The sequence below is a fragment of the Labrus mixtus genome, chromosome 22 (genome assembly GCF_963584025.1).
Source record: "Labrus mixtus chromosome 22, fLabMix1.1, whole genome shotgun sequence".
Classification (NCBI taxonomy): Eukaryota; Metazoa; Chordata; class Actinopteri; order Labriformes; family Labridae; genus Labrus; species Labrus mixtus.
Genome location: NC_083633.1, coordinates 4610847 through 4621347, shown reverse-complemented (window position 1 = coordinate 4621347; position 10501 = coordinate 4610847). Strand labels below are relative to the sequence as shown.

The window sequence follows — 10501 nt, the reverse complement described above, 5'->3', positions numbered from 1 at the left end:
TGGTCTGGCACCTCTCCAGCTACCAGACCAATTTCTGGACTTGGTCCGTGCCGGGACCTGAACCGGTGACCCTCCGATTCCCAACCCAAATCCCTACAGTCTGAGCTACTGCCGCCCATAAGAGTATGACAACAAAGAAAATGGCGTTTTATATTGTGGAGATTCCTGAACTACAAGATCCCAATTTTGCACCACAAATTCCAAGAGAAAGAGTGGACTGCTGTTGCTCGCATCATGGCCTTTGGATGGCAGAAATTTCAGTTCTTTCCAGTCCAACTTGCCCCTCCATTCCTTACAGAGGCTCTATCTCTCTCCTGTTCAGACAATCTACTAGAGGCTTTCTTCAACTATATCAGCGCAACTGAGAAGAATGTGCTAACTGAGGCAATTAGCAACTTCAAAGGGGCAGATATGGATGAACTCCTCAGCATACTCAGCAGTCACAACTGCTGTGTACTCCCAACTGAAGAAAATCTGCCAAGTCTGGTGGAGGAAATAGCCCACAAAGAGATGGTACAAGAACCAGCATTTATCATAACGTGTTGGAAGCCAATTCTCAGGTCTATTGGACAATCCATGAGTTGGGAATGACTGAAGAACATTCTGGATGATCTCAAACCCAAGGCAAGAAACATTACCAAAACCATCAAGTTACCAGGATCTATGTCACTGGAAGAACAAACTACCTCAAATCATCTCTTGAGATTTGTAAGAGAAAGAGATCAGAAGGAGCTTGGCCTATTCCTCAGGTACTGCACAGGGTCTGACTTGTTCTTATCTAAGACCATTAAAGTCACATTCACAGCAGAACAGCCACAGTTCGCAAGGGCGCCTTTGGCTCACACCTGCAGTTGTTCTTAGGAACTGGCATCTAACTACAAAGACTATGCAGATTTTAGAACAGAATTCATCTCTGTGTTGAAGAGTGGAGTGTGGGTAATGGATTTGGCCTAAAACGGCTTTGTTTGCTTAGACAGCAAATGAAAACTGCACACACACACACACACACACACAAGTTTAGCAGCGTCATCTTTTATATAATCCACAAGTTCTACATGTGGAGGGCAGATGCATCGTTGTAGTAGAAGGTAGAATTTTTCTTTTAAATGTATGATCTCTTTAAAATTCAAATATGACAGCTGAAGGCACTGTGGAAAAAAAGTCACACTTGAGTTAATATTTCAATAAAGACAATTTATTTACAAAAAATAGAAATGTGACACTGTATTCTTGGAAAAGTTGTATGTAAAAACTGGCCAACTGTTTGTGGTTGATGTTTTTCCATTGTTGTTAAAATTAAACCTAAACATAGTTCATAAATTACAGTGTTTGTAATGCTATACAGATCTTCAAACCTGGAAGAGTTTATATTGCCAGTACGGTTCTATGTTGTCAGTGTCAAATTTAAAGTGCTATATATACATTTTTCTAACCACAGTTACAGGAATATTTGACTTAAGTAGAACACGTTTCACCACCATCACAATGAGCACTAGAATCCAGAGAAGCCAAGAGAGTACAATACCACGCGAGCAGGTGAAACAATCTGGCGCCGAGGTGAAGCAGTAGGAAGTCTTTGTAGTCGAGATCCTGATGACCAACTAGATGCACCTGGCACCGCCTGAGCACATGAGCCCCGCCCACCAAACTGACACAGACAGGGGAGAGACACATGAGGATTAAACAGACAGGGAATGACAAACAACACGACAAAAGGGGAAGGAAGGGCTGCCATGATGTGAATCATGACACTTGATTTCCACATGTTTTACTTGTTTCAAGCAAATTTTCACTTGAAATAAGAATCTCCATGGAGTTAGTTTTTTTTGCTTGTAATAAGAAAAAACACTTACTCCATGGACAAATTGCTCTACTCATTTAAAGTGAAAATTTGCTTGAAACAATAACCATGTGTTTTATTTATGACACATTGAAATGAAGAAAATATTGATCATGCCAAGCCACAAAGTCATCCACAACTGCCTCATAACCCTGCTCCCCCCCATCAAGAAGGCTGACAATCAAAGTATCATCAACACATTTCCCAATGTGTCTGTTTTTGATAGATCGATTGATCTTTATTGTCATTGTAAATGTATAAAACAAAACTCTATAGGAGCAATCCAGCTGCAGCATATAAAAAAAAGATCAGGATAGAAAGAACATCATTTACTGTCACGCACTGCCACCTATTGGTAAAAAGTCCATTATCCAACCATTCAGGATAGGATCAAGTTTAAAGGTCCCATATGTAGGATATTTACTGAATTAAATCATAAAAATGACCTAACTATATCATCAGACATCAAGGAAACATGCTATGCTTCTCTGTCAACAGAAATTTTACCTCAGAGAGGACATGATTAATAATCAAAGCCACAACACATTTACTCATGTAATAAATTAAGCTCATGAATAATTTAACTACAGTGGATCCATACTTTAGCTGATTAACACATCGAATAAAAAAATAAATTGTCAACTTAATGGTTAATAAGATAGTTACATTAAGGTGAATAGGAGATGCTCCCTCACAAGCTAAGGTATTCTCCTGACTTTTTTCTTTTTCAATTGAGCAGCCAAAGGTTGGATGGCATAATGGATTTTTTTATTTTTTATTTTTATTTTTCATGTAAATTGGCTGAACAAATTCATGTCATGGGTATTTAGTAATGGGTAGATAGTGAGTACTTCTTCATTACATGTTCTAGAGTAGCTAATTATAATTTAACAGATAATGTAACTACACAAATTGTTGCATAGCTAACTACTAGTTAGCCATTAGTTAATGGGTAGATAGTAACTTCTCATACAATTCTAGAGTAAATGGACTAAATGGTAAATTTAGCTTATTGTGGTATGGTAAATTTAGACTTGAGCTCAGATGTATTTAAATTTCCATTTAATACATCTGACATTGGCCACTAAACAAATATCTAAATTATCCCTAGTATTTTCCTACAACTCCAGGAATGTTTTCATCAAACTAAGTACCTAGCTCAATGAGCAGTGTGGGTTAATGTGAATCTTCACACGCCTGTTTTTATTAGAGCTATTTGACTTCAAACTGATTGCAATCCGGTTTGCTCTCGTTTTTTTTACTCACAATTCTCTGTTAAAAAGATGGATCAAAGTAGTACTTGCTTTGTCTGTATAGTCTGCTTTAGGAAAAAGAAATCATTTGATAGAAACACACAAGAAGCAGAAAAACTGCTTCAGTTTCAGTTTTACCAACAAGAGCTGCATTTTTCCTGAATTGATAAAATTCCTTCATTAAATGAACAGCTATCTCTTCTTTTGTGGGCATATGTAGGACAATAGAACATCAACCATATTCTTAATGATGGGACGTTTTGGATGAATGTTGTGTGGTAAGTGGTGAGCAAGAACCATATCCCATGCATCCACTAGTTGGACATTAAGTCCTTTGAACATGGCTCTGAGCACCTTGTCCACCTGAAACGAGAACCAGTCACCGTTGCTTATCACATTACCAACGTGCATAGCTTGGAGGGTCCCAGTTCTGATGACCACCAGTGTGCCAGGAGCCCTATTCAACAGACGGACCACTGCCCTGCGGATGCTCTGAAGCCGTCTGATGTAAAGTTCAATTGGAAAAGTGCTGAAATGGGCCCAGATTCCTAAAACTACAACTGTGTTGGTACCACCAACCAGCGTATCAAGTTCTTTGGAAACGTAACACTCCTTACTGGTTGGTATTATTGAAATCCGAAGAGGAAGACCATGAATGCGGTATGTTACCATGATTTTGTTTGTATTTTCCCATATCATGTAAGGTCCTGCTGGCTTCGGACTGTTCAGGTTTACTGCCTTAGCCTCTGCAAGTGTGACAGAAGGAACAGATTAAGCTGCAATATTAATAAACCAAATTTTGCCTACAATAACTGTGGAACAGATACCTGGAAGCGAAGCGTTGAGATACTCAAACCACTGCCTGATGGTTGAGTCTCCATACATGTAGACCACCTTGCCTTTCAAACACTGGCTGATTGCAGAGTCGTTGTTGAATTGGTGAACGTTAAAGCCACCTAGTGATCGCCACACACCCTGGTAGTAATACCCGGAGAGTCCAGACTTCCCACTGTCTTGATTGACCGCAGGTTGCCCTGAGAATAATTGAAAAAAAAAAAAAGGATTGGGTTATTTCAGGTATCACTTATCATCAACAGACCCTCCCCCCCCCCCCCCCCCCCATATGGGATATCCTTACTACCTAGCAATTACCAAAACAACTTCATTCTGCCAATGCCTTAGTATAAGAGAGATAGGTTGTATGTACTTTTTCACAAGTCATTTTAACTGTCAAGGTCTCAAGCTCATCCAGTTTTGATTTTTATTGGTGAGAGTAGGAAAGATCATGCTTACCTTTCCTTCGTGGCAACACAGTGACACTGGCAGGTCCTGAAGCCGGAATGAAGACTTTCAGGTTGACATTCCTGTATAAAACTTCACATTATATATTGTACTTTACACACACTAATATAATCACTGTCAAAACATGATTTACCAAAAGGTAAAGATTTAATTGCAAAGTTACTCTGCCTCCATATTTGGGCTTTAAAGATATATAAATACCTTTAGACTAACTCATAAATGTCCGTTGTTATTAACTAGACATATTTAAACCAGGAGATACATAGTAAGCTCTAATATTTGTATGTATTCATCAAGTGAAAAAAGTAGCTTTTTAAGCTCATCACATTTGAAAGAGCTTCAACTCTTCGGTCTTGAGTAGACTATTATATCCTGTTTTCATGTGGTTAATCCTGGCATCACAGCTCAGTTTCTTTGGCTTGTAGCAGAACCACGGGTCACCTGTATGGAGGTCAGTGTAGTTGCACTGTGGCTGGCTGGTTTGGCGTAGGCAAACATTACAGATGGTAGATTCAGAGATTGAGCCTGAGCGGAAGACGCTTTGGAAGCGAACCCTATCAGGATGATCTCTGTTTAGCCTACGTAGAACTGTGACAGCCTCACTTGAGTGGACAAGGGTCACCTGATAAAACAAAGAACAAGAGATTAAATTTATAGCATACAAGAAATACCTCATGTACAGTACCTGTATAAATAGATAGTTCATAACTATTTTTTTTTTGCTTCAGTGCACTGAAGTTGCTAATTTATTTAACTTAACAATCTATCTTAAACATAAGAGATTGGTTGATATGGTAAACTCTCCACTAGCTGGCCAGTAGAACTTGTTTTCTTCTCTCTGTTATATCAGCTGAAGACAGACAGAAAATGTTGGGAGTAGAAAGTGGGGGGTGACATTCAGCAAAAGGCCAAGAGTGGATTCTAATCCCAGGCCACTGCAACAAGTACTCTGTAAATTGGCTCGTAACATAATATCCGGACCCTTAGTTTTGCAACTATCTAACCCAACAATTCTGACACAATCTCTGGCCCATAGACAATTTTAGAGTAGCTGAAGTGTTCTGTAGAGCATCAGATCATTAAAAAGTGTAAACATAAAGTGTTATGAGTGTTGTGAGCAGCCGTGTGTTGGACAGACTCAGGCCTGTGGCCCAGGTGTGAAGTGTAGGGGGAAGTCAGACTCAATTCCCTCATTGGAGTAGATCTGGGGGATAACAGCAGGGAATCAAAGACTGTAGTCTCCCATTGTTCTTCATCTCTCAAGTGCTGGCCTTCCTCCGAAGACAGGTCTGTATCACTTTCCCTGCTTCCACAGCACGTTTTTAAGAGTCTTGGTGCGTAGTCGGCAACTAGTTGGTCGAGCACAGTGAGTTTTCTTTCCTTATATAACTACCTACAGGACAATACCATTGCAATAGGTAATTCTTTTGGCATTACTTATCGTATATTAATATTTCAGGATATAGCCTTGAACTTTACCTCAACCTGTGCACTTCCTTCCCAGAGTAAAGAGAATACAGCAGAGTAGGAGCCATTAAGGAGATCCACCACTCGTCCAGCCACACCTGCTTCAAGTGCCCTGTTGTGCAACCGGGCTACAATTGCATCTCCTCCAGACTTCTTGGGGTTACCTTGGAAGTTGTACATTTGTATAATAACTTCCAGCTGGTCTCCTACATGCCGCTCGCCTCCAACCCCCCCTGGGAGAATGATGAAGGTGCTGTGGGCGGCATTACTTGTCTGATTCAATGAAAAATGAGCTGGCAGAGGAGGAGTTTCAGGCCAAGCAATGGAGTCCAATATGAGACGTTCCTCCTCAGCATCTGCAGAAGACAGTGGCTTGATGGTGCAGAAGTTGTCAGGCATGTAAGGAGCCAACACAGGACCAGTGGAAGGAGCGGAGGTCACTTTCTTCAGGAAGATGATAGAGTTTTCTTCAAAATGAATCTGGCAAGGGGTCGAAAAAGAAGGATGGTTACAACGATGTATCAAACAAATGGACTAAATTAAACTAAAAGAGGATGGAAGATTTTTCAAATATACTGCCATGATCTCTACACAAGAAAAAAAAGTTACAGGATTGAAAGGATTTAATATGTGGATGTCAGTGGACAAGAAAACATCCACCGCATCTTGACTTCACAAAGACAAGCCACTCTGCGATGCTCTTTTTATACCTAGAAATGTTACTCGCCTGTTTCCTGTTAACCTTATTAACTGTAAGATGTTCCATCAGCTGTTATTTAAAGCATTTTACAACTTTTATACTATTTTGTTGCCACTGTCCCAACTGTTTTAAACATGTCTTCACCATCAAATTTAAGTACAATTTATTTTTAAATGGAAAATGACTTCCCCTCCCAGACTTTCCTGTGGTAAATTGATGCACCGTGCTCCGGCATCTGGTAAAAATAGAAGCCTTGTGTAACTGGCCGAGCTGAGACAGTGGAAGCTGGTGGAATTTGGCCGTCAGACACACTCTGGCTCAGCATTGAAAAAAGTTTTTGTTACTCCCCTACAGGCCTTAGCTTTCATAGACGTCCCATTAGGGGACATTCAAATGGTTAAATGGACCAGAGTCACACCAAAGATGTGAACGAAAGTAAAAGCATCTTTTGGTTTGCAATCTCGGGACTAACTTACATTGAATTTATAAAGGGTTTTATTCCCTTCCATACAGATGCAGGATTTAGGAAATGGTCAGAATATAAACTCACTAAGCTACAGCAACTCCACAGGGATAGAAGTCTAAAATTTGAACAGTTAAATAGGAATTCACACTTCCTAACACTGATTTCTTTATATATTTACAGTTCAGGACATTTTCCACTAAGCATAAAGAATGGAATAAAGTCTTGGAGCCCACTTGAATTGAGGAAACAGGAAATGGGGGTAAGAAAATTACAAGTCACTTTTATCATGTATTTTCAGGTATGACTTTGAAAATTGCAAAGCAGATAAAAGGAAGATGGGAAACTGAATTAATGTAGACATACCAGAGGGAAAATGGTAGAAATATGAACTGAAGCACATCTTGTAGCCAGTTCTAATACATGGAGGGAATTGAAGTAGGAGATAATGAGATACTTACGGACACCAGTAATAGTGGTTAAAATGGTCTCAGCATACTGTGATACATGTTGGATAAATAGTGGTAGAGAAATCAGTCCATATTTTGGACATTAAAAACATTTTGGGAGGAGGTTTTCTGAGGCTCTGGAAACAATATTTCATCAAAAGATCGAATGAGGAAATACTGGGCCTAAAACCGATAGGTTGATGGTAGAGCTATAAAATACCTTTTAGAAATAGTGATAACAGCAGCTCTCACATGTATCACAATTAAATGGTTAAAACCTGACCCTCCAACATATAGTACATGAGGAAGGGTAATACAATCATTTTTTTTATATTATGGTATAATTCATTAAATTGAGTTAAAAGGGGTAGATTAAATCATTCTTCCTTCTTCTTTTCGGGCATGAAAGAACAAATGAACGATGATTTGTCTTTCTTATGTTGTGTATTTACTTTATTTTTTTACATATTTTTAATTACAGCTATTTTATTATTTTGTTTTTTTACATTTTTACCTTCCAAAATAATAAATCAAAATCAAATCAACAAGGCAGGTCATATTGACCGTACCAATAATTATCCCTTTCACGCATACTGGTCACTACAATGGACAGCTATTCAAAAGCTGTTTTCCACTCCAGTGGACTTTAAGCAAGTCAGCCCATACACTGTCATCCATTGGCCAGCTGTTGTAAGTGTACCAAAATGTAGATGGCCCATATAACTTGCAGGTGATGTTTTTTTCTTAACATCAAGTAAAAACTAAGGAGCAATGTTATTGTGAAAGGATCAAATATTGATTTTAGTTTTGGAGAAAATCATGATTTATCAGCTGTCCACTAGTTGGACATCGTGCATTGCCGGCTACATTTCAATGACAATACTGAGACTTTGCTAATCGTGAAAATAACTGATGTTGGGATGGTTTTGGTTACTCTTCATAAATTGATTTTCTCCCATTAAATGTTGTTCAGGCAGCCTTCAGGCAAAAATTGAGCAGGTAATTTTAGCTCATCAAACATGTTTTTCCTTTTTTAAACAGGAACACTCAAAAACTCAAAGACGTTCATCCTTCAAAACTTAAATTTAAATGGATCTCTCCACCCCAATTGACATGTGAAAACTGCAAATGTGATTTTGAAAGGGGAAGAATTCTGATCTTTGTTTATGCACTACAAGATAAATAAATAAACATTTTTTGCATTATAGAGTTGCATGATGTCCACTCTAGTGGACACTCCTGTAACTTCAGAATTACTAATTTTAACAAAATTAAAAAAATAAATTCAACATTTCATGTCTTAAGAAGTCACAGTGCAAAATCAAATGTCACATTTTAAGAGTATTTAAAGTCCAACTAAATCACATCTTACCTTTTAACTGCTTCATCATGTAAACACCTGTGATTCTTTTTTTTCATTGCATGCAGGGATGGCATCAAGTTTGTGTGCATGTCATGTATGCATTTTCCCTGCTGTCTCCAATAAGCATTTATTTAATTTAGGGCTGGGCAACGATTAAAAGTTTTGATTGCGTTAATCGCATGAGTTCCTGTGATTAATCGCGATTAATCGCATTGTTATACGCAAAATCCAATAATGAATTAAAAAGTAGTGTATAGCGCACTTTTATTGTAAATGTACTTCTCAACTTAAACAATGTAGCCAAAGCAAATAAATACAAAACTAAAGCTTATTGCATTCGTTGCAGTCTGGACGCAGAGTGGTGTGGGTCTCCTCTCTGCTCTCTGACTGCAGCTGGGTCTGCTGCGCGAGGCTACACTGACAGCCTGTGAGAGCTTTTGGAAGGGGGAGGGGCTCACGGCAGCACCCGCTGCTTGTTGGGGACAGTAACTGCAGAGCAATACGTGCTTTCACGTCAGTTTCTTACACCAAAAAAGTCTCCAATAACACCAGAAAAAGTCGCTAGATTTGTCGCTAGTAGCTGTTGACAAAAACAGTCGCCAAGGGGGTTTGGAAAGTCGCCAGATTTAGCGAGAAAGTCGCCAAGTTGGCAACATTGTTTCTCCTCTTTCCTGTGAGCGCCGCAGCAGACATGCGCAGCAGTAAGCAACATACTCGGCTCGCTCACGATGGAATTTTACAAAATAAAAGCCAGTGAGCAACAGACTTTTACAATAAGAAAATAAATAATAAAAACTGCGTTAATGCGAGATAAAATAATTGTCGGCGATAATTAATTAATGAGTTAACGCGAAAATAACGTGTTAACGTGCCCAGCCCTAATTTAATTACTACTAACAATAAAGTATCATTAAGATGTTATTTTCTGTGAAAATGTCATAACATTAAACACTTACATGGAATAATTGAAAACACAAGTTTTCTAAGTTTGTCTTTTTAAGGAATAAAGCAGTGAAATATTTGAATTAAAAATGCTCCCCTCATAAATGTTATATTATCATCTGTCCCACCTTTGACAAGGTGAATAGCTGGTTAGGATTTTGGGGGTGCAGCAGGTGGGCATCATTTTCAAGTAGGGCCCATGCTAGTGCCCTCACCCCCCAGCCCCTGTAGTGTTTATTTGCAACCAAAACGATTAATGTTATCTGAGAGTACATCGAAAGAGACTGTTGTAAATAGTCTCCTGTAATCAGACTCATAGAAAAACATACAAATGCTTTCTTTAAAGTGTTACCAATAATCCCAGTTCTCACCTGCAGCAGGTCCATATTTCTTAGTGTAAACAACAACATATACACAAGGAGGAGGATGACACAGGTCTTCAGAAGTTTCATTTTGACAAGGTTACTTATAAAACCTTTTAGCCACATGGTGAGTCCTCCTCTGGTTCTGGACTAAAACAACCAAAAGGGGAAACAGACTCTGTGTTAAGTTTATAATGTGAATTCTTCTGGAAGTCACTTAACTCAGTCATAAAAACCTCTGAATATTTATAGTGTCATCATGTCTAGCTTTCAACATCAAACTAAATCTAGTCAATCGAGAATGTGATAATAGGATAGGATAGTTACACCCAAACAAAATAAAGAATATTACGGCGTACC

General features: G+C 38.7%; 1 protein-coding gene across 1 annotated transcript; it reads right to left on the bottom strand.

The window, feature by feature from the left end:
• Positions 1 to 3016: 3016 nt before the first annotated feature.
• On the bottom strand, positions 3017 to 10276 carry LOC132956424 (NXPE family member 3-like). Its single transcript, XM_061029886.1, has 6 exons — positions 10151 to 10276; positions 5875 to 6342; positions 4722 to 5017; positions 4387 to 4457; positions 3921 to 4127; positions 3017 to 3839 (listed from the first exon to the last, which is right to left on the bottom strand). Exons 1-6 carry the CDS (start codon positions 10265 to 10267, stop codon positions 3286 to 3288), a joined length of 1713 nt encoding a protein of 570 aa, XP_060885869.1. The 5' UTR covers positions 10268 to 10276; the 3' UTR covers positions 3017 to 3285.
• Between the last annotated feature and the right edge of the window lie 225 nt (positions 10277 to 10501).